The following is a 25,023-nucleotide window of genomic DNA, read 5'->3' on the forward strand; positions in this document are numbered from 1 at the left end:
TGAACATGGACTCGGTGGTGCCGTGACTAGATTCGGTGGCCTAGAGCCCGGATCCATCAATCGACGAGCTGGATCTAAGGTGATGCAACTCGGCCAGTTCGACGTCGAGTGGGGGCGATGCGGCCTGCAACGGTGGGGGCTGTTGCGGCCTGCGGTGGCGGCCGCACGCGAGTGAGGTACCCTGTGGCGGTGGCATCTGCAACAGCCGCGTGTGGGGAGGTGGACTGCGGCGGCACAGCGTACGCAATGGCTAAGGGCCACGGCGACGGCCGATGATGGCGCTGAGGCCGGTGCCCGTCCGCCCCCTCTCCCTTCTCCGCCTTTCCCTCCCTCACTCCCCTCGGGTACAGCCCAGGTCATTTGGTCATCTCATCGCCGTCGCCGCTGCCGCTTACGCCTCTACCTCTCCCTCTCTTCCCTCAGCTCCAAGCCTTCAAGGTCATCGTTTCATCACGGCCTCCACGTCCGTCGCCGATGGTGCTGCCGGTGGTTAGCCGTCGTAGCTAGCACACCCCTCGCGCGACAACTTTCCCCGGCTATGCTCTAATGGATCCAAGCTCGCTGATTTCAGTCTTCGTACCACGCTGCCGGTGATAATCAGAATGAAGGGTGGGTCTTTGGGTCACGGGCGAAAGCCTTGCCTTGCTTTGGCTGGCGCTTACAATGACGACGTCCGAGGATGCCATTTACCTTGCTGGAGGCATTGTAATGACCTTGGCCTTGCATCCTTGGGTGAAAACTGTGGCGGAACCGTCCAACTTAAACTGGTTTAAATGCGCCTAATTGTTGCCGATACAGCAACTATTCGAAACGCACTTAAAACAGTATAAGTCCGGTCGTCCGTCGAGTGTCCCTGGGACTCCTCGAATGCTCCACAACACGTTTCATAGCCATACACTAGGATTGTTTCCGCGATGGGAAAGCATCAACAAATATTACATTTTTACATACATATACGAGGTACGAGTTATTACAAGATGTAGTTTGAAATAAACTTAACCGTGCAGGTTAGACAGAGGTTCTAGGATTTCAACATAAACGTTTTAGGTGGGAGATGAGCGTTCAAGATTTCTTCTAAGGGTATTGTGAGACTCATAACAATACCCTAGTTTTTCGGGGCTTCCTCCTTGGTGGATTCCTGCGGTGCCTCTGAAAACAGCCACAAGGGATAACCCTGAGTACGGGGTACTCAGCAAGGCTTACCCGACTAACCAATATAATAGCTTTTCTTGGAACTATATGATAGCTTTTTCAGTGTACTTGGCTGACACATTTTTGTCAAAAGAGCTTACTAATAGTGAGACCTTAGCTTTATCTTTTATTTTGATTAAGTTATTACCTAACCATTCTAAATGATGATAAAGATTATTTGCAAACAACAAGGTATTAAGTCTACACCAAAACATTAGTGGAAAGATATAGCATTCATGACTTCAGACTACGATGCTCAACAGTGATCAAGTGCATTCATAACCGAGAATTGCGGCGATCCGGATCAAATTACATCCTGCAGGAGAGTACCCTGATCACCAGTTATATACGACTGTCCAGGTCGTACGTAACGACCCTTCGATTAGCAAATCCAATGATTGGGAATAAGACTACCCGGACCCAGGGACGCACCCCCACATGGGACCCCACGTCTGGCCTGATCACCATGTGAGTTTCAGGCTACGCCCCTGCCAATCTCCAGCACGTCAAGTGCGGGTACAAAGTATTCCCAATCAGAGGGTTTACTAACCTACTGGGCTTTACTGGTCCCATACCCAGTAAGTGATCAGATGTCTTTCACTTGATCAAAGGTTAAGACAACGAATCGGGCCTTAACCGAATTAATCTAGCAGATAGAACTACATCCTTAGCTTTTGTCCGCTTCTTGACTTTCAAGTTATCTTTCCATAAATAACATGTATGACCCAACATTTACCTTAAGGTTCAATAAACCAATTACTTAGGCAACTAAGCATTTCTAGACTTGGGTTATTTACTAAATGTTTGAACAAGTGGCAAAGATGTCCTTAAAACAAGGTATGATAATGCACAAGAATGGGTTTCAAGCAACTCCTAGAGTTAGTGCATTCATATAGCAAATAACCGATAATTGAACACATGAAATAATGACTCCAAAAATAAATAGGTAGAATGCACTGGGGCTTGCCTTGTTCTATAAAAAAGTTAGCACTGTATGAAGTATTGGCCTCGTAGGGAACCAACTCAATGATCTCTTCGAACTCCGGAGATCCTTCTGAAAATTCTGAGAAATCCCCTTCCGGTGCTTCAGTGTCTATGATAAAGCATATGCAGGGGTTAGAAATGCAACTTTTTGAATACAAGACTACACAACTTTTTTTCATGATAAAGTTGCAAGCCAACAAGGGACTATACAATTTATCATGATAAAGTTGCAAGCCGACACACAAAAACCCGAAAAGATTAACCCACCATTTTTATTTCCTTTAGTAACCTTACCTAAGGCTCTTTCTTTTATTTTTACAAAACGTTATAATTATTTTCTAGCCTTAAAACCTAATTTCCTATGAGTTAACAATAATTTGTGATTATGAAATGTTATTCCATATTTTATGCATTTCTAAAGATTAAGTATTTATTTAAATACCTTAAAAGAAAGGCATTAAATAAATACCCAAGTTTTTATTATTTCTCCTAGGGTATAAAAATTTTAATGCATAAAGGAAAATAAAACAATCCTAATAAAATTGGTTTCACTAATTTTGGACATCCCTAGAAATTTCTGTGATTTAAATGGTGAGATTCGGATTTAATCTATTTATAAATTTTTTCCGAAAAACCCCGGCCTACTTTTCTCACGCGCCTCCTTCCTACCCCCTCTCTTGCGCGCTGGGCCCAAGGCTCGGACCCACCCCCTATTCCTATTCACTCTACCTGCCGGCCTCTTTCTCTCTTATTGGGCTCCCTGGGCCGTTTTCCTTTTTCTTCTTCCTTTCTTCACCCGGCACCGGCCCAACGGCCCACCCTTCCTTTTCCTTCTCTCCCGCGAAGTCGGCCTGCTGGACCACCTGGGCCTCCGGCCTTTTTCCTCCAACGGCCGCTCGCACTGGCTTCTTGGGCCAACTGGACTCCGGCCCAACCGACTCTTCCGCTCGGCCGGCCTCCTTCTCTCCCCCGCTTCCTCTGACGCGCGGGCCCACCGACGCTAGACTCTTCTTCCTCCTCCCGCCAAAAACCAGGCGCGACAGGGGGCGGTGCGGCTCGCCGGCCGGCACCCTACCGGCGACGGGGCTAGGCCGGGGAAGCATCCCCATGCCCTAGCGCACCCGTGCACGGCGGTAGCTTCCCGGGAGGTGGCCGGAGCCACTCTCCCCATAGCGGCGGGCGGCGGCGCCTACGGCCGGCCGTGACTAAGCACGACGACAGCGCGGCCTACCCCGACGACTACCTCTACGGCTTCCTAGCACCCCAAGGACTCATCTACGACTACCCATAAGGAAAGAGAACAGTGGCAAGAAGGTGCTCACCGTGAGCAGGAGGTGTGGCGGTGGCGGATGGAAACGATGGCGAGTACGGGTACTTCGGCAAAGATGCTGGGCAACAAGTTGCTAGGGTTGCTGGTGGGGTGTGAGTGGAGGTGTGGACGGAGGGAATCGACGAGAGCTGCGGTGTGGTGGGAGTATTTTGCTCGACGGCGGCGGCTTGACAGAGAGGACGGCGGCGGTAAAAAGGACAGGCAGTAAAAGAGAGGCGGCGGGAGCGGTAGATATACGAAACTTCACCGAGCGCATGGACGACACTGTGGCCTACTCGTAGGCTTGCGTGGTAAGGAGGTGGCGTAGCTGCTGTGCTGGCGGTCGACCGAGAACGCCGGCGGTGACACGTCGTGCTCGGCTCTGTCACCCCCCCTCCCATTCTTTGTTTTCTGACGCCCGAAACTTCAGAGCTCAGCCACGGTCAAAATCGCATCCGACGGTCCATAAGTTACTTAAGCAAAGTTGTAGATAAACTCGAGCTTTACATTTCATATTTAAACTCTTGCCCGAGATAAACATTCAATTGTTGGGAATTTCGAAATATTTGCCCTCAGGTAACTGAACTTCATTGAACTCCCGATTCAGTTCGTCAGTCACTTGTTCATGGTCATTTACCCATCTTTGTAAATAATTTCAGTGGTCTAACCAAATCCCTTCCTTTTAGTCCAACTACTAACCAATTACACTCTACAACCATCAGGGATTCCATTTTGCTCATAATCACCTATACTTCTTGGACCACATTCTCCTGAATTCAGCTCCAAACATCGGCACTTATCACTGTTTTCAGACTTAGGCAGAAATTCAGTTCAACAGCTAAGGTGACCGTGGTAAAGTGCTGACTTTGAGCCTCCGTTTGAAATGGGTCCCTCTACTATTCTTGATCAACAACACCTTAAGATACTTGTCCAAAGTCTATAATTTAATACTGTATAGTTGTCTTGGTCCATTTATTTGGAAAATTTGGCAGAAATCAAATTCCAAAATGGGCTCTTATGCTGTTTTCCTGAAATCCTGTTGTCGGACGATGAATAGTACATTTCGGTTTTAATTTCTTTCTTTGATTTTCTTGAGATATTTAGGACCAGATTTTGTCCCCAATCTTGATCTCCAAGTTCTAAACACTCTTATCCTTTCATTCCATCTTTTTGCCAAATTTTTCTGAATTTCGAATTCAAAATTCAAATTTCGATCAAATTTGACTCAAACTTGATTTTTAGCCAATTTCTTCTCTTTTTCTTCATGATTTGCTTCTATTTCTGCAGAATTATTTTTGATGGCTAAAATGGCAGGTGTTACAAAAACCTAGTCTTGTGTCGGACGGGCGATGATGGCGCTTTTGCATCATGTCCTTCTAGGAGGCGTCGTCTTTAGGATACCTTCATCGTGCTGCTTTCACCATTACTGTGGGTGATATGGCTGGTGTTGGTAGTCTTAAAGTCTTGTTTGCAGGGGGTTCGTTGCTTGGTTTGTCTCTTGGGTAGTCTTTTAGCGATGGTGGCGTGTTTTTTCTTCATTGTCTTATGGAGCTAAGGTGGTCGCTCTCTCTTTTCTAACAATGTCATCTCGGTGCACTATCATCTTCAAGCTTTGGTGGTGGCTCATCACTCAGCAAGATTGGACTTCGTGCTTGGTGCCCGGTGGTCTTCAGCTTCGTCAGGCTTGAGTTCCTTGTTTTGTGTGACGGGTTATTTCTAAGCTTTGCGATATAGTGCTGTGTGTTTCTTCGAGTTTGTTACGGTCGTGGTGGAGTGTTGTTGTACCTGTTCAAACTTCTCTTCTTCTTAATAAAAAACGTGCATCATCTTTAAAAAACACTACGACGCCTGGTAAGCTTGGGAGGGAACAAAAATTTTCTGGCAAATTTATTGTCACCAGGAAGAAATCCAACCCTACCCTACCTACCTAGATCTAGTCTAAAAGCTCCTAGGAGTGCATTGGTGGCAGACATCCAATCCAGCAAGCGAAACCAAAGGCCCAGGTCGGAGAAACCAAAAATATAAAAATCATCTTCCCTCCCTTCGCTATTACTTGCCAATCGCCGCTGTAACCAGCTACTACTAGATCCATCAGAGAAGAAACTTGTGCAGTGATTGTGTTTTAGTCTATGTTGGGTAATTATCTATGTAACAAGTAGCAGTGGTAGGGAATTATCCTCCAACTCCATATTTAGATCCATATTTTATGGTTCTGGAGTTGCAAAAGAGATACTCAAAAAAATGAACTTGAGCTTCAAAAAATAATGGAGTTTGGGATATTTGGCTAGCTCCATCCAACTCCACCACAAAGTTTGGAGTTGGAAGCATGCTAAACATGACCGTAAAATGTGCATAAAATGGGCATATGCACGAGTTACGATAGTTTATCTGTGACATGGTGAATGAAAAAAAAATATGGACAGGCGCGCAGTGTGACCCATCGCCCAATAACTTTATCAAAAGTTGTTGGAATTATCCAGCAAAACTTTTCAAGGAAAGTATGTTATAGGGGTGTTTGGGAGGAGGGGGCTAAATTTTAACCCCGTCATATCGAATGTTTGGATACTAATTACGAGTATTAAACCTAGACTAATTACAAAACTAATTACACAACCCTAGGCTAAATCGCGAGACGAATTTATTAAACCTAATTAGTCCATAATTTGACAATGTGGTGCTACAGTAACCATTCACTAATGATGGATTAATTAGGCTATAGATTCGTCTCGCGATTTAGCTTAGGGGTTCTGCAATTAGTTTTGTAATTAGCTTATGTTTAGTCCTCCTAATTAGTATCCGAACATCCGAAGTGACAGGGCTAAAGTTTAGGCCCTCCTCAGCTCTATATTTCCCAATTTCTGTTGCTGCAAATCCCTTCTTCACTAAGGAAAACTTATCCATCAGCATTTAATATAACCACTACCTGTCTGCAGCTCAATTTAGGCAAATCTTGCAGCTCGAGCTACTTTCAACGCAAGGATCAATCTCAATACTTCAAACAGATCAACAATTCAGCAGTAGACAGTTGTATCATACCTAACAGCACAGCTTAAGCCAGTGTACACATTCTTTACGCAGAACTGAACAAAAACGTCATAACACAAGCCTTCAGGCAAATGGCAGTGTCATTACACTATGGGATCTTAAACACTGGATCCAAATAACCAAATAATATACGACAAATCTTGGAAGATAATCCTTAGCCCCCGCACTGGCAGCACGGTTCCAATGCCTTGAAATTTGTTGATGAGGGCACAATCCCCTCAATGCATCTGTTCACAGCCTCAAGAGCTCTCTGTGCCTCCATCAGCCCTTCCTTCGACATATGCTCGCACTTGTCGGTCTTTGTAGTCCTCCTGCCACAACCCCATGCAGTGTCCAGTGTCATGCACACAAGTGCTGATGCATTGCGAACAATGTGGCTTGTTAATTCAATCAGGCTCTTTGCAGAGCTAAATCCAGTCATCATCACGTTCTTCAGATTGTAATGCAAGCATTCTGGCATCTGCCTCAAATGCAATTGATCCTTGTCAAGATCTTTAAGAACTGAATCACTTCTCAGCACATAACCGGTTTCTACCTGCATTAGATCAACATCAAAACCACTGTTCAACATAGACTCAATAAAAGAAAATCAAGAATATCTTTAGCACGTGGAATCAATAATACTCCCACAAACATGAAAAATCAAGCACAATTTATCCGGTCAAAGTCGCATCAAATAACTCGCAGCATTGAGCGAAGGTTAAACTGCAAGTGTCTTGGTACAATGGCTTTAAAATCAATCTTGACTGAACAGACAGAAAACAACACTGCCTGCGAGTTTGCGTTAAACAAGGCAGAATTAGACAGGTAAGACCCAGCTGTCACTATAGTCATCATGACAAATGCACAGGGTCCCCAAATATACTTTTAAAGGTTTCACTGAGATGGCACTGAGAATGCAACTTACACGCAGCATGAAAGTCTCCAAGGCAGGAGAGGCTTCCAGGAAAGAAACCAAACTGAAGTAATCCTGGCGGTAGAGTTGTACATCCACAAGAAAAATGTCCAAGTACTTGAGAAGGAGGAACTTGCTAGACATTATTGGAGTCTTGACCTTCTGAAGAAAGAGACCAAAAGAATGAATCAAGCTAAAGGCATGCATGCATATCGTCACTGTATAGATCATAATTTCAAATCAACTGAATGGCATAAACATAGCACATACCTCACAAATCGATTCCACAGTAAGTCTTTCAACTGCTGGCATAAAGCAAGGAATCTCGGCACGAGCATGACAGAGTGTGTTTGGTTTACTACCTATCATCCGTATGTGTTTGACTTCTGCTCCTAGAGAAATTTGCATTAGGTTATCCCCACAGTCAAAAGTGGAGAGCTTTGGAGCCCTAATCTCTATTACTTGCAGCATTTTACATTGTGTCACATGGAAATGATTAAGGTGATGCAACACACATGGTGCTTTAAAGCAAATTAAATCATTGCACTTATAAATTGACAACCGTGCTAAAGCGAAACAATTGGAAACAAACTGCCCGAGTTCCTCTCCGGTAATGCGGACAAAGGACAGATAAATGCTTGTCAAGCTTCTATTGCAACCAAGACTTGCGGTAGGATGAAATGCGCATGAAGTAAGGCGAAGAGATTCCAGTGTTGCTCCTCCTATCTCATTAGATAAAAGAAAAATCGGGAAGTTATAGTCTGCCCTCTTATTAAATACAGCCATCTCCAATGCAAGCTCTTCAATCCCAGGTTTGACAGCAATTCGAAGCCATTTATCAAAATATGATGCATCAATATTTGCACAAGGGTACAGTTGAAGTATGAGCACCTTCATCCCAAAGCCAGAATGGTTTTCAAGAACATGGTTAATTTTATTGACGAAATGGCTTTCTATTTTATCTTGTCTATATTGTTCATCTTCCAAAGCTCGTGTGTCCTCATCCAAATGCATGCTGAGCTTATCATAACCTACGGTTTTGTTATTGAATAAAAGCCTGGGATACCGTCTCCAGGAACGTAGATATCGACGAGAGACACAGGCAGCACGGGCAGCATCTTCAATAGGTAAGTAGGAAAATAAGTTATCAACAATATCCTGCAAAAACCATTATCAAGAGAGTTGGACATGCAAGACTGCTACCAGAACTACAATATAGTGTATTCGACCATACCTCTGGAAGCCTGTCAAGCATGAAATGTCCCATCACTTGCAAACATTGCTCATCTTGTGAGGTGTGACCTTGCAAACTAGCTGATGAAGGCTCTGATCCAGAGCCCAGAATGAAGTAAGGTAACAAGTAATAGCAGAAATAGGAGGCAGCTAACTTTTTGCCACTTAGAAAAAAAAAACTCTTACCGAAAGAACTTTGTGTGCATTATTATGGACATATTTATTATCCTGTCTAAAAAAGTTTATTAATATACATACACGATAGCTTCAGAATCCTCAAAATATTTTTTGACAGCTACAATGTAGTAATTGTTACAGGACTTAGCACAGAAGCATCAAACAAATTATTCTATGTATAATTACAATCAGACACAAAATCTTCATTTAGTTACTCATGTTTTTGCTCAATTATTCTGGCGCTTTTCCTTTAAGCAGAAAGGAAAAGGAGCCTTAGATAGCCATCCCATCTTCTAGACAGACTCGAGATCAGGAACCCTAGGCTGCCCGTGTAGGATCGAGGTGCGGAGGAGTACCTGGCTGCAGCTCCCGCTTTCGACATGTTCCGGTGTACATCTCCGCGCTCTACCTTGTCGACGCCGACGCGAAGGAAACCGCTCCTCGGTTAAGGGGCTCCCGCGGCTCCTCCTCCTCGTTTCCCACCCGTGCCCTCTGGGTAGGGCCCACAGGCAGGCGGAGGCGGCGGGAGGCGGGGGCGGAGGCGGCGGGAGGCGGACGACGGCGGGAGGTGGGGGCCAGCCGCGGGAGGCGGGGGCGGGCCGGCGGCGGGAGACCGGGAGGCGGGCGGCGGGGGCCGGGGTTGAGCCGGCGGTGGGGGGCCGGATAATGATGGAAGAGAAAAGAAAGAAGAAAAATAAATAGGAAGGAAGGAAAATAAAAAAGAAAAGGAAAGGGTACTAGGGGTATTCATCTTATCTGAGAGATCGGAGGAGAGGCGGGGAGTCGAGGAACCCCTGTTGGAGTCGGGCAGGCCTTGGTTGGTGTTGATACGGGCTTCTTTTTTTATTTTTTGACGCCGTGTTGATATGTGTTTGGTTTGTTGGACACCGAAGAAAATTGCCTTGCCGTCCGTCGGACGACGGGCCAACAATGCAAAGTGAATCGGGCAGGCAGGGGACATGTTGGTCCAGCAAATGGTGGATCAGCCCAGTAAGTAGTGGGAGAGCTAACCTTGTTTTTTTTAGCTTAGCTATTTTTTTTTTGTTAGCACTGCAGTCAAATTTCTTGAAGAGTGACTACACATATCGATCCGTTAATTTCTTGTTGTATTTTAGCCAATTTTATGTCCAATTGAATTGTGCCACTTCGTGTACCTAAAATAGAAAAGGTGGGCGAGGAAGGAAAAAAAGAACCAAGATCTCAGTATACTCAGATCTCAGTATACTCCTCGTAATTCTACCGGGCAGCATTTTCTGGTCTTCCTCAGTACAGTACATATAATTTTAAGGAAATACAAAACCGAATAATGGCACAACAGACCCAAGACAAAAACTGACTAACTCGCTCCCATATGTGAACTACACACACCTCGAGCGAGCGACCAAGCTTTTTTTTTCTTTCTAAGGGCAGATAAGAAAGAACAGGAACCAAAGGACTGTGCTCAACTACTGCCTAAGTCCATCTTTATTTTGCACAACATGGTTGCACGTTCTCTAAGTATCCAATGAACTCATCATAATTCAAGCTAGAGAAACAAAGTGTGTGATTTGCACTTTCAAGAAAAATAATCCGATGAATCAATGGCGTGATCACAAAGGGTCTTCGAATATGCAGCATTAGCTAGTGTAGCACCATATCTGCATATAATTAGTTGGATTTTTTTCCATCCTTTTCCACCATATTAGAGGAATAGAGGCTCAGACCCTTTTGCAAGCTAGCATCGCCATTGTTGTTTCATTGCAACAATAAGTCATTTATATGTATTTTGTTATCCTCTATTATGCTGCTCATCAAAATGATGTTAGACATTGATCTCTTAATATTACCAGCTAAGTGCATCATATGATAGGAGGTACTCCCCATTCTTAAAAATATGACGTTTATCACAAGCTAATTGGTTTAAAAATGTACTAATTGGTTTGTCCTAAATGGCTAAACATCACATATTTAAGGCTAGAGTACCAGTACATAAGCCATTTCTACAGTGCGCGTACTCTATTTCTACTTGCGGTCAGTAGCGAAGTCCAAATCATGGGCTAGTATCACACGGGAAAAAAAATTGTACTGGTGGAGGGACTTCATATTTTTCCATCTAATTAATTGATGTCATATTAAAAATTACTTCAAACGTTGTTCACTTTATTTCATTGGCGTAGTGCTGCCAGCTCAAATGTAGTCTAATTCTCCAGCTTAATATATAAAGGGCCAATTCCTTGCACATCCTTACACTGTCAGCTCATCTCCTGATAATTCCATGTTAGAGCTACTTCCAACGCAAGGATCAATCTCAATACAGGACTTCAAATAGATCAACAATTCAGCAATAGACAGTTGTATTATACCTAACAGCACAGCTTAAGCCAGTGTACACATTTTTTATACAGAACTGAACAAAAACGTCATAACACAAGCCAAATGGTAGTGTCATTACACTATGGGATCTTAAACACTGGATCCAGATAACATATTAATATACGACAAATCTTGGAAGATCGTCCTTAGCACCCACATTGGCAGCACGGTTCCAATGCCTTGAAATTTGTTGATGAGGGCACAATCCCCTCAATGCATCTGTTCACAGCCTCAAGAGCTCTCTGTGCCTCCATCAGCCCTTCCTTCGACATAAGCTAGCACTTGTCCGTCTTTGTAGTCCTCCTGCCACAACCACAGGCTGTGTCCAGTGTCATGCACACAAGTGCTGATGCATTGCGAACAATATAATGTGGCTTGTTAATTCAATCAGGCTCTTTGCAGAGCTAAATCCAGTCCTTATCACGTTCTTCAGATTGTAATGCAAGCATTCTGGTATCTGCCTCAAATGCAATTGATCCTTGTCAAGATTTTTAAGAACTGAATCACTTCTCAGCAAATTACTGGTTTCTACCTGCATTAGATCAACATCAAAACCATTATTCACCAGACTTAATAAAAGAAAATCAAGAGTATCTTTACCACGTGGAATCAATAATATTCCCACAAGCATGAAAAATCAAGCACAATTTATCCGTCAAAGTCGCATCAAATAACTTGCTGCATTGAGCGAAGGTTAAACTGCAAGCTAGTGTCTTGGTACAATGGCTTTAAAATCGATCTTGACTGAACAGACAAAAAACAACACTGCCTGCTAGTTTGTGTTAAACAAGACAGAATTAGACAAGTAAGACCCAGCTATCACTATAGTCATCATGACAAGTGCACAGGGTCCCCAAATATACTTTTAAAGGTTTCACTGAGATGGCACTGAGAGTGCAACTTACACGCAGCATGAAAGTCTCCAAGGCAGGAGAGGCTTCCAGGAAAGAAACCAAACTTAAGTAATCCTGGCGGTAGAGTTGTACATCCACAAGAGAAATGTCCAAGTACTTGAGAAGGAGGAACTTGCTAGACATTATTGGAGTCTTGACCTTCCCAAGAAAGAGACCAAAAGAACTAATCAAGCTAAAGGCATGCATGCATATCGTCACTGGCCTATAGATCATAATTTCAAATCAACTGAATGGCATAAACATAGCACATACCTCACAAATCGATTCCACGATAAGTCTTTCAACTGCTGGCATAAAGCAAGGAATCTCGACACGAGCATGGCAGAGTGTGTTTGGTTTACTACCTATCATCCGTATGTGTTTGACTTCTGCTCCTAGAGAAATTTGCATTAGGTTATCCCCACAGTCAAAAGTGGAGAGCTTTGGAGCCCTAATCTCTATTGGTTGCAGCATTTTACATTGTGTCACATGGAAATGATTAAGGTGATGCAACACACATGGTGCTTTGAAGCAAATTAAATGATTGCACTTATAAATTGACAACCGTGCTAAAGCGATACAATTGGAAACAAACTGCCCGAGTTCCTCTCCGGTAACGCGGACAAAGGACAGATAAACGCTTGTCAAGCTTCTATTGCAACCAAGACTTGCGGTAGGATGAAATGCGCATGAAGTAAGGCGAAGAGATTCCAGTGTTGCTCCTCCTATCTCATTAGATAAAAGAAAAATCGGGAAGTTATAGTCTGCCCTCTTATTCAATACAGCCATCTCCAATGCAAGCTCTTCAATCCCAGGTTTGACAGCAATTCGAAGCCATTTATCAAAATATGATGCATCAATATTTGCACAAGGGTACAGTTGAAGTATGAGCGCCTTCATCCCAGAGCCAGAATGGTTTTCAAGAACATGGTTAATTTTATTGACGAAATGGCTTTCTATTTTATCTTGTCTATATTGCTCATCTTCCAAAGCTCGTGTGTCCTCATCCAAATGCATGCTGAGCTTATCATAACCTACGGTTTTGTTATTGAATAAAAGCATGGGATACCGTAGCAAAAGCTATGTAATTAGAAAAGTCAAAATGAATAATAATTTGGGATGGAGGGAGTATGTAAGACTAATTGTTGATATCAATTTCAACATTTTTTTTTGGTTTTGACCTATCCTGTCCAAAACTCTGGACAATTTTTTTGAGCATCTAGATAGCTTCAAGTGAAATGTATTATCTTAATATAAGATCTGTTTCCATCCTAGTCGATACAAATAACTAATGAAATACAAGTTGTCAACTCAAATTACAAATTCGTGAAAGGGCCCCCACGGTGATGGGTGGGCCGTGGGCGAGATCCGCCAGCCCACAGGCCCACCACAGCCAGCCACCCACACGGGATGAGTGATCGGGGGCCCATTTCCACGTGAACGTCCTGTGCGCCTTCGATGCATCGTTTACGTATTCGGCCATAGCTGGCGCTCGCGAGCCGCCACCGGTGGTCGGCCACGCGAAAGAGCGCGCCCCACGCCTCGTCGGCGACTAGCGGCGATGTCGGCGGCCGCCACCTCGTGCGGCGCCCCCTCCCCCTCTTACGCCTCCGGCCCCGGCGGCGAGGACGGGGAGATCACGTACGTGAGCTACGGCGGGGAGCAGCACCTGCCGCTGGTGATGTCGCTGGTGGACGCGGAGCTCAGCGAGCCTTACTCCATCTTCACCTACCGCTACTTCGTCTACCTCTGGCCGCAGCTCACCTTCCTCGTACGTGCGCATCCCCTTCTCCGCTCCCCGCACCCGAATTGCGCGGTGCTTGTCAGCTTGCGGCGGATTTGACGAGGCTCTCTTGGTTCTTTGTTTTCTGGGGGCCGATTGGGGATGGGGGGATTGCGCAGGCGTTCGATGCCAAGGAGGGCAAGTGCGTGGGGACAGTGGTGTGCAAGATGGGGGAGCACCGGGGCGCCTTCAGGGGCTACATCGCCATGCTCGTCGTCCTCAAGCCCTACAGAGGAAGGGGAATAGGTGATACATTTCTTCGTCCTTTTACCTGCTGGCTGCTGCTTGCCTCTTGAACTATTGCCAGTTCTGTTGTTATAGACACGGAGTGATCTTGCTTTCTGTCATTCAAAATGTGCAAGGCAGCACTTCTCTGCAGTGAATACAGATCAATGACTAGGCCTTAAAAATCTTCAATTTTGTGTAGGGTCAAAACACACCATCACATACTTCAACTACTATGCTGCAGAAACTTGTTTGTATTGTTCATTGTTCAATTATCTTAAACATGTTAATTCCTTTCTGCAAGAAAAGACTTAGCAAATTCATTATGTCTCAGAGAGAAGTTTGATTATTTGTGCTGTGGTTTGTTTGCTTGGTTGCAGCAAGAAAAAGGCATATTTTCTTGTCTGTTAAATCATTTTTTTCTGACAATTGACATGCTACCTATTAGGCTGATACCTTACCTTTTTTGGAGTAAATGACTTCATTGGCTAATTGTATTTGAGATTTACTTTAGTGGTTAGACAAGGAGGTAGTAAACTTTTTTTGAATAGTTTTTTATTGTTTTGTAGGTGTTGACATGCTCTGCACAAGTTTTCTATGTTCACTCTGTTTTAGTGTAGTCAGATCATGTATGGTAGTTCAGTGTGGGATATCATCTGGGCACTGTTCATGTTGCTAAAAGAATAGTTGGAGTTAATTAGTATTTATGATGTGACGTGTCAACATATTTCATTTGGTGTGTGCTGCACTCATCTTTTGTCAGATCCTCCTATCGAGAGTCTTTCGTTTGGCAGACATTGATGATGAATGCTTGAAATTATGTAGTCTTAAATTTAGTGCTTATTTGTTGAAAGTAGTTCATAGTATTGTCATAAAGGTGTTACCTGGATCATATCAGCACAGTAATCTTTGCGCTTAGCTTGGTAACGGTATTTGTCTATCTGAAAGGCAGTCTTGTTGGTATGAATTATGACATTAACAGCAAGGATGTTAACAAATATCCATGCATCAGGTGAATCCTGTTTCACATGAACAATAGTATCTAAATGATAGATGCTTCTATTCCAGTATCTAAGACAACTAGAGTACCAATGGTAGGACATGGTAGCACTCCAGCTTCATTTTCACTAGCCATATGAAATAGGGCAGGTGCTTTGCTCTTCAAAATGGCTGTTGCTTGCTTTTTCTTTCAGTTTATGTGAACATAAGGAGAGCATATGCAATTTCAAGCCAAGTAACTGAATCTCTATTTCTTGTGATACAGCAACTGAACTGGTTACTAGATCTATTCGGGTAATGATGGAATTTGGCTGTGAGGAGGTAACCACTCTTTTCATTGACTTTGAAACACGTAGATGTGAAAGCTTATGATGTATCCTAGTTTTTTATATCCGCACCACATTTATTGGTGGCTGTAAGGTTGGTTTATAACCTCAATGGGAAAATTGGAGATAGGATTCTCAGTCCGTAGATTAACACCCAGTTTCCATAGAAACATCTTTCCCAGAACATTCTTTAAAGCTGAAGTATCTTACATCCTAATTGCAACCAGGTGACACTTGAAGCAGAAGTTACAAACAAGGGTGCCCTCGCTCTGTACGGCCGTCTGGGTTTTATCCGAGCAAAGAGGCTGTACAGATACTATCTAAATGGCGTGGATGCTTTTCGCCTGAAACTATTGTTTCCACACCCTGATCCTGGCTTGCCTCCGATGATTGTCGGCAGCGAAAGGGATGACCAGCATATAGATTCGCCCTACTTGTGACAGTACCCTATGAGTAGGTAGAATGTGTTGGAGTCCTGGAACCCCAACCTTTTTTGCACTTCTGTTTCAAAGCTTTCACAGCTCACATGTAACTGTAACATTATTTGTGCTTACAAATAACTTTTTTGAGGTATTCTATGTATTACTGCCCCTATTTTAAGAATGCTGCGAAATTCGTATTTTACAGTCTTTTGTGGAGCACTGCTGATCTGCAATTATTTTGCTCAGTGAATGCATGTTGTGTCCCGAACCACTGTTTGAGTGTAAATGTGAATGCTTACGACCTTGTCTAGTTTTCTGTTAAAATTCCTATGATTTTAATTTGTGGATCACCACAAGCTAAGCCTTTCCAGGCCATTCGTCTTGTTCACCATTCTGTAAGTGTACATACCATGGTTCTTAAGCCCCCCTTCCAGTCGCCTAATCGCTTCTCCATAGTAAGAGGGGGTGGGTGGACGAAAAAGGGAAACGGGAAAAGGAAAGAAGAGAAACGGGGCTGCCAAGCCCACCATGCAAAACATATCTTTCCATTCCCATAGTACATTAGGCAGCCCAGGCCCAGGCGGCCGCCAGCCATTGCCCATCAGGCATCAGCCTTTCCCCTACTTCCCTGCCCCTCAGTCCTCAGATGGCACATACAGACTAGCTCAATTGTAAAATGCATGCCAAATTATGCATTAGTCCATGAGTCTGTGAAAAGCTGTTTTCGCTAAAAACTTGACATATTTATTTACATAAGCTGTACTGTTTTAACAGAAGCAGCTACCCAGTCAGAAGAACCTATCCAGAGAACCCGGAAGAATCGAGCTCAGCTGTACACCACCCTCCATGTCAGTAAGTTGGAACAAGCGTAGCAGTGCTATTTGCTTCGACAATCATGCTTTCAGAACTTGAAACAGCAATCACTGGCACCCTGGTGCAGCTGTGACATTGCAGGTAACTTCCTGCTGGGGCTGATTCACCACAGGATCCCAACCGCTGACGGCTTGTAAGTTTGTCATGGCTGTTCCAGGTGCAGCAGTCAGATTGCTTAGAGTGGGGGTCCATAACACCTGACATGGAAGAGTGCAAAAGTATGTTTAGCGATTTTCGCATGTTGCAGCAAATACAGGGATGGCTTCCAATATGTAAAATATTTTTCTATATTGTCTCAGCAAATAGTTTATTGAACATGTTCAGATATTATTCAGCTGAATAACATGGCTTGGGCATAAATGTTGCCAGCATTGGCCATATTTACGACTTGATTTAAAAAAAGCTATCACAGAACAGAATTAACAAAGTAACATGCAGGAAGTGCTAGGTTCATTAAGATATCAAATACGTACCTCTCGTATGTGCTTTGTTGATAATGAGAATTGGCATTGCCAGGATGATATGGATCATTCTGATAATAGGGGGCAGTAGAATAGACAAGCTGAAACATAATGTGGCATGGAGTATTGGTTATAAAGAGAACATGGAGGGGGTGCTTGCGCATACTGATAGGTAGAAGGCAATGGACCACATGCTGCATATCCAGCATAAAAACCATACCCAGTTGTTGGTACATGGCAAGTATGTGTAGCGGATCGAGTAGGACATGGAGGTGCATAGGCTTCAGGTGGCATTAAATGAGCAGCTGGAGGAGCAACATAGGCAGTTGGATGATGTGCATAAGCAGGTGGCTGTGCTGGAAGAGCTGGAGGCAGAAAAGCAGGGGCAGAGGGCCAGTTATCAACATCATGTGAGGATGACGATTGTGGCAGCGAAGTAATTGGCTGAAACAATGCCCTCAGTTTCTCAACCTACAACAGAAGATCAACAGTACATGAATTAGCTATTTCGTTACATGTATTATAAATCCATAAACAAATACTGACAAACACAAGGGCAAAGCAAACGACAAGGTCATAATCTTTCACATTCCACCTTGCTGTTAAACTGTTATGGAATATCAAAAATGATATGAAACCAAGAAAAACATAAAAATGTTATCATCATGTCCGAATCTTCCTTTCTTTTCTTTGTAGTAGACCATTTCTTTATTTCTCAGGTCAATCAAAAATAGAAGACAAGGTCATAAGCTTTCACACTCCATCTAGCTCCTAAACTGATATGAAATGACAAGAATGATAACTCATATCAAGACCAAGAGAAAAGCATAAAACAAAAGATAAAAATGTCCCCATCATGCCTAATTTTCTTTTCTCTGCATCTTTTCATTTCGAGGGCAACCACAATGTTTTTGGCAAACCAGTTCATAGGAGCGGAGTGCGCAGCAGGCAGTCTTTAGTTCTGGAAAGCGCCACAATGTTAGGAAATAAGATTTCCATCAGACTAGAAAAAATCCTCTACCCCGACTTCTGGTTGGCTGATTTTATTTGTTTACAGTGGTACTGTACAAGTATAGTTTTAAAATGGCAAAATAGCCATTTTGGTCCCTGAACTTTGCACCGAGGGTCAAGTTCGTCCCTCAACTTCTAGAATGGCCAATCTAGTCCCTCAATTTTTGTTTTTGGATCAAACATGTCCTTGTGCTGATACAGGGCTTCACATTAGCATGAAATAAATGCAAAAAGTCATTTTTGCCCTTGGCTCTTCCTTCCCTCCTTAATTTTCACTGTAAATTAACAGTATTATCCAAAATAAGTACATATGAGCATATATATGTTTACTGAGTATACCGTACCACGAGTATATGAGCACATATCAACTTTAGAGTATGAGTACATACAATAAGTTGTGTATATATGAAAGAATATGAGTACATACATTTTGCATATCAACATTTAATTCGTATGAGCACATGATTGATTTTATAGAGTTCGAGTACTTACATTTTTTAGAAACTATTTTTTATGCTAGTTAAAAAATACATTGCTGCGTGTATGTATCAAGGGAGTATGAGCATATACATGTTTGACCTACATGAGCCAAAGGGTAAAATGGACTTTTCACATTAGTCTCATACTAAGATATAGCACCACATCAGCACAAGGATGAGTTTGACTCGAAAATGGAAGTTGAGGGACTAAATTGACCTATTTGAAAGTTGAGGGACGAACTTGACCCTTGGTGTAAAGTTCAGGGAGCAAAATGCCTATTTTGCCTTTTAAAATGCCTATGGGTTCCCCAGTGCTATGGGTATCTTTTGTTATCTCCTTCATATGGACTACTTGCACATTGGTGTCAGGAGGCTGAATGGAATAATATAATGCCTATGGACTACTTTATGGTTAGATGGTTCCCCGTCTGTCTGCTCCTTACAACTTTACTCCAAATTCATCAGGTATTTCCATTGTGAAATGGAAATGGGGCAAGCCTCATATCAAAAAAAAGTACACATTGTGGTCAGGGATGAACAATGTAATTTCAACAACCTAAATGCATCAAGAAAACCTTCTGTGTTCCAATACCACTGAACACCCAAGCTACATAGAAGGTTAAAAAAAGCTTCAGCTGCAGTAGTCATGAGAAATAAAGGGCATAAAACAAAATAAGCTTCAGGCCTTATAATTCAAACAAACATACATGATAGCAAAATGAGATACCTCTCAAGTCTCAACCCCAATTTGACTTAGGATTTCCATGTGATGCAAGGGAATTCGAAAGGATAGGTTTACATACATGTTTTATGGCATTACTGTCCACTTTTTCTACTTACACCCACCTACCAGACACAATGGAAAACTACGAAAATAGACACAATAAGATACCAGACACCAGTTTCAATTTATCAATTGGCATCCTAATTTTATTCTAATGGGGTAGCTGAAGCAGAGTTCTTCGGAACTCATTCCATTAGTTAACATTAAAATAATGTTTGGCACAATTCATTTCTCCTGGTGAACATAACAATTAAGAACAGCACATATTAATTCAAATTTGCTCATTCAAACTTACTTGTGTAGAGGTAAGCTCTGGGTTGAACTTTCCTTTGAAATAGTTCTCCTTTATAGCTCTTTTTAGGCTACTCTCAGGGATGGGCATGAAATCACCATCGATCATAAATTTAACCTGCACGTATAAAAAATGTTACCTTTGTTCCATTGAGAATACTGTACACCTAATATATGAGGTTAATTGATAGATGTCATTACACAGTATTAGATGGCAACTAAAAAGCATATAAGATGTGCCAAGAAAATGAAAATGCAAGTAAAAAAATGTAAGCAACTAATTCGCATCAAAAGGTTATCTTATAATAGAGAGAGCTCTTTGACATCTTCCTCAGGATCCTTACATTAAAAATGTAAGCAAACATTTGCTGCTGAATGCATGTCATCAGTCACACTAAGTCCCAACATGCACCACCCACAGAATGAAAGCATTAAAAGCATTATAGTTTTAAACCCATTCTTAACCTTAGATCTTTAGTCCCCGAATCCAATGGTTCTCCAAAAACCCAAGTCCCAAGCAAAGTGCGACAGTCTGTGGGGATCCAAAGTGCCTGGACTACAAAATTTCCCAGCAAGGGCTTTATGCTGTATGCTGCTGTTATCATTTTTCGTAAACATGCAGGAGAGCTGCATATCGTTATATTAAAGAAGAAAAGGGTGGGAAACCCTTATGTTACAAGTGCACACCCCAATGTTACAGAGATTACAAGCGCACCTCAGCTACAAAAATATAAACGGCCTCGTCCTAGTAGGCTATAGTTATCTCATCACAGAAGCAACAAAGTGGGTCGTCATCCCCATTAAATGTGGTTACCTGCCATTCAATATAACCCAATGCGTTTCCTGAATAGTCATTACACCTCAAACAAGTACCATACATCATATATCCTACCACTTCTGATACCATACCAATAATTGTTTGCCTATTGTCTATTTATGTATCAACCATTGATTTGCTATTTTTACATGCAAACAATCAGTACAGTCCAAGTATATTATTCCCTACATAATAAACATCCACAATGGCCATACCCGGCCTGACTTTAGTAGAATGATCTGATCCAGAAGGGTAAGGGTAACCTATCAAAAACATTAACGAGGTAAAACTTCAGCATTTCAAATTCTTTTCCTTAACAAAGTGTAGCGTTGAAACTGGACTATCTCAAGCAATCCTATCCTCAATAGGACAGAAGTGGCAGATAACTAACAGCAAGCCAAAAATATTGCCTCCTCATGCCAATAAAAACCACTGCAAAGGATCATAACTCATCAGCGCAATATTAGAAAGACCACCCTCTGATTTGTTCTCACCAAACACAAACATTTAAGAACACTAATTTCTCTTATCATGCACATTAGCTCACCAGTTCCACACATTCACAATTCCCCATTATAGTGACTAGAGCCATACCCACGCATCATTTCTTGATTCTGGTCAACAGAAAGCTGATATCTTTGCAGCAAGGACAGCGAGGCTACCAACCTGAGCGGGGAAGCGGCCATGGAAGGCGCCGGGGCCCCACCATCAGAGTCAGCGTGGTAGGGCCCACAGAGGTGCTTGGCGTTGAAGTCGTAGAGGAAGACCGCTGCCCCTCGCTGGATCCGGGAGACAGCCTCCAGACTCCCTGGTGGCAGGCCCAGCACCCGGTGGCGGTAGCATTCAGGCCTTGTTGCGCTGCTGCACATGAAGATGAACCCCGCCAGTGATACAGTGATGGTTGAGGAGGAAGCTCCAGTGTGGACATCGTCCTTTGTTGCCACCACTAGGGAGTGCGGCCACTTGCGCGGTAGCAGGAAGGTAGAGGCGGGAGGTGAGGGCTGGCTTGCCATGGAGGTAGCTGGAGCAGCATGGGTAGTTGGATGATGTGCATAAGCAGGTGGCTGTGCCGAGTGAGCTGAAGGAGGCAGAAAAGCAGGAACAGGGGGCCAGTTATCAACATCATGTGGGGGTGATGATTCTGGAAGCAGAGTAATTGGCTGAAACAATGTGCTCAATTTCTTAACCTACAACAGAAACCAATAGCATATGAAGTAGCTACCTTGTTACTCCAATTATAAATTCAGCTAAAAAGTAAAAATTAATATGATTGACAGACAAAGGCAAAATAGAAGATAAAGTCACAATCTGGCTAGCAACTAAACTTTGATGGAAAGGACAGGACTCATAACTGATACCAAAACCAGGAGAAAAGCATAAAACAGAAGATGAAAATGTTCTCATCATGCCTCATTTTTTCTTTTCTCTGCATTTCTTCACTTCTCAGGATGAACAGTGTCACTTCATAACTGAAAGGCTAAATACATCATGAAAACCTACTGTGTCCCAATACTGCTGAACATCCTAGCTCCATTTCACATCAATAGTTATGTAAAATAATGGGCAATAAAAAGATAGGCTTCAGGCCTCAAAATTCAAACATACAACATAGCAAGATGGATGAAATCCCTCTCAGACCAACTTGACTTTGCATTTGCATGTGATGCAAGAGAAATTCAGAAGGAAAGTATTACATACAAGTTTTATGGTTTTTAGGGTATTACTGACCCCCTTTGTCTGACACATCCTCCTCCCAGACAATGGAAAACTACCACTTAAACTAGACAAAATAAGGTACAAATTACACATAAGTTTCATGTTTATGAATGGTCATCCTTAATTTATTCCAATGGGGTGGCTGAAGTACATGGTTCTTCAGAACTCTTGTCCACATGTTATACATTCAAATAATGTTCAGCAATCGGCATCATTCATTTCTCTCACAAACTTAACAACAGAACACAACGATTGAAATTTTCGCTTATTCAAACTTACTTGTGTGGAGGTAAGCTATGGGTTGAACATCCCTTTGAAAAAGTTCTCCTTCATAGCTTTTCTTAGGCTTTTCTCACGAAGCGGCAAGAAATCACCATGGATCGTAAATTTAACCTACACAAATAAAAGATGGTGACCTTTGTTCCATACTTCCATTGAGAACACTGTACAGATAATCAGTGAGATTATTTTCTATATGCCATTACATGGTTTTAATTGCAGCTAAAGGGCATATAACGTGCCAACTGCCAAGAGAATGAAAATGTGAGAAAACCCAACAACAGTTATTAATTGGCATCAAAAGTTTATTCTATATTCAGAGAGAGGTCATTGACATCCTCCTTAGGACCCCTATAGTAAGAGATGTAAGAAAAGTGAGCCACAAAGTGCATGCCATTGGTTCCTCCGAGTCACAACTCTCAACTCCCAACATGCTCACCCCAGAAGAGAAGCACTGAAAGGCATAACAAATCCATTCTTAACCTTAGATCTTCAGTCCCAGACCCCAATTGTTCTACACTACTTCAAGAGCAGACAGGCAGGCTGTGGGGATCAAAGAGTGCTGGAATGCAACATGTCCCAGCAACGTGCTTTACGCTGTAGGCTGTTGTTATCTCAGCACAGAAACAGCGAAGTGACTCATCGCCCCCATTAAATGAAGCTACCTGCCATCCAATATAACGCAATGTGTTGGAAATCTGCTCCTGAATAGACATTCTACAAACATAAAAAGAGCAACAGACATTATATATCCTCCAGCTTGTGATAGCAAACCAATAGTTGTCCGCATATTGTATCTTTAATGATAGTCTTAAATAATGATTCTTTATCTTCCATGCAAACAATCAGCATAGGCCAAGTATATTATTCCCTACATATGTTTAATAAGTTTTGCCTACAAAGCAAAATTTTGAAACTTGACTATATCTAATAAACATATCCTTAATAAGACAGAAGTGGAGATAACTGACACATGTCAAAAATATCACCTTTTTAATGCCATAAAAAAACCACTGCAAAAGGTCACTAAGATTTGTGGTTTTCTCCTTCGAATCATCACAATAAGTTAGAAGGTACAGGTGCAACAATATATGAAGAGATTCCAGGAAATCTAGAACTGCGCATATGCTTAAATATTCCAAGTAACAGGTAAGCTTCTATTCTGCTAAAGCCATCTTAATCTTCCTAAGATGTTGTCTGGGATTAAACAACTTACAACATAATATCACGCAGAAAAGAAAAAATCAACAACAAAAAAGAGAGGAACAAATAACTGCATGCTCATATTGAACTAGCTCAATAGAACTGATTCAGAAGGCAAGCGGGTAACGCGCTTGTCTGGTCCATGACATGCGAGAAAACCACTCGTTTAGCTGGGGAATGGTATGTTACTATTCATCTCAGTTTGGTGAGTTTCAGATTCTCCAAAACTGCACGGCATTCTATCACGAAGACAACATAACATAAATCACTGAAGCTCCAAACTAACTGTCAACATCAAACTGTAAATTTTCAGTTTGATAATAGGATTCAGCGAAATAAACGAATTTCGACATCCCCTAATTTTGACATCATACCCTAGACAAACAAATCTTGGCATCCTTCCTGAGTTCCTATGAGCACAATAGTCGAAAGATCACCCTCCAATTTGTTCACGCCAACCACAAAACATCTCGAACAACACTTCGTATCCCCCCCCCCCACCCCCCCACCCCACCACCACAATTCGTATGCACAGTTCCACGCATTCCTAAATCCCAATTCCCCATTTCTTGATTCCGGTCACCATAGAACTGATAGCATTGGAGCTAGGACAGGGAGGCTACCCACCTGCGCGGGGAAGCGGCCGTCGAAGGCGCCGGGGACGAGGTTGGCCCCGCCGTCGGAGTCGGTGCGGTAGGGCCCGTAGAGGAGCTTGACGTCGAAGTCGTAGAGGAAGACCGCCGCGCCGCGGGGATCCGGGAGACGGCCCCCAGCTTCCCCCTGGGCAGGCCCAGCACCCGGTGGCGGTAGCAGTCGACCTTCGTCCCGCTGCTGCAAACCTCCGCCGCCGCCGCCGGAGGGGACGGGGAGGGGGGCGTGTCGGTCGCCATGACCGGATCCCCGACACGAAAAGTCAAGCGGTTGACTTATGCTCGGCTGATTGAGTATTCCCATTTCCCAGTAGAACATCCGATGGAACAATTGGTAGTTTGGCCCATGCTAATCTTAACCCCTAGAGAAATAGAGAGATTGTGCTATATCTCAGTTTTCAAATATTTGAATTTATCAACAACTTATATCATTTGATGAAATATGTAAAGTGTGTAGTCATGGGACGCGAGCGTTAATTCGAAAGTCTTATACCTTCAAAGTTAATATGGACATTCTTATAACATTCTTTTAGAGGTTTTTTATTATTTTTGTGTGTTAACAATCAATTCAAAATGCCTTGACTTTTTAGAATAGGTCCGAGTCAAATGATAATGATTCAAAGTT

General features: G+C 42.8%; 2 protein-coding genes and 1 pseudogene across 7 annotated transcripts; 1 reads left to right on the forward strand and 2 right to left on the reverse strand.

The window, feature by feature from the left end:
• Positions 1–6,450: 6,450 nt before the first annotated feature.
• Positions 6,451–9,439, reverse strand: LOC101786677 (putative FBD-associated F-box protein At1g61330). Of its 6 annotated transcripts, none has more exons than XM_022829284.1 (6): positions 9,191–9,435; positions 8,659–8,738; positions 8,491–8,542; positions 7,695–7,816; positions 7,437–7,586; positions 6,451–7,064 (listed from the first exon to the last, which is right to left on the reverse strand). In XM_022829284.1, the coding sequence occupies exons 1-6, from the start codon at positions 9,228–9,230 to the stop codon at positions 6,684–6,686; spliced, it is 825 nt and encodes a 274-aa protein (XP_022685019.1). In that variant the 5' UTR covers positions 9,231–9,435; the 3' UTR covers positions 6,451–6,683. The 6 variants fall into 6 exon arrangements, with proteins under 6 accessions (XP_022685019.1, XP_022685018.1, XP_022685020.1 ...); XM_022829283.1 differs by having other exon boundaries at positions 8,659–8,750; positions 9,191–9,433; XM_022829285.1 differs by having other exon boundaries at positions 8,491–8,582; positions 8,659–8,750; positions 9,191–9,228.
• Positions 9,440–13,545: 4,106 nt separating this feature from the next.
• Positions 13,546–16,041, forward strand: LOC101752797 (N-alpha-acetyltransferase MAK3). Its single transcript, XM_004979320.3, has 4 exons — positions 13,546–13,850; positions 13,982–14,108; positions 15,352–15,407; positions 15,640–16,041. Exons 1-4 carry the CDS (start codon positions 13,641–13,643, stop codon positions 15,850–15,852), a joined length of 606 nt encoding a protein of 201 aa, XP_004979377.1. The 5' UTR covers positions 13,546–13,640; the 3' UTR covers positions 15,853–16,041.
• Positions 16,042–16,495: 454 nt separating this feature from the next.
• On the reverse strand, positions 16,496–24,717 carry LOC101782930 (annotated as a pseudogene).
• Positions 24,718–25,023: the final 306 nt, after the last annotated feature.

The sequence above is a fragment of the Setaria italica genome, chromosome VIII (genome assembly GCF_000263155.2).
Source record: "Setaria italica strain Yugu1 chromosome VIII, Setaria_italica_v2.0, whole genome shotgun sequence".
In the NCBI taxonomy this organism is placed as follows: domain Eukaryota; kingdom Viridiplantae; phylum Streptophyta; class Magnoliopsida; order Poales; family Poaceae; genus Setaria; species Setaria italica.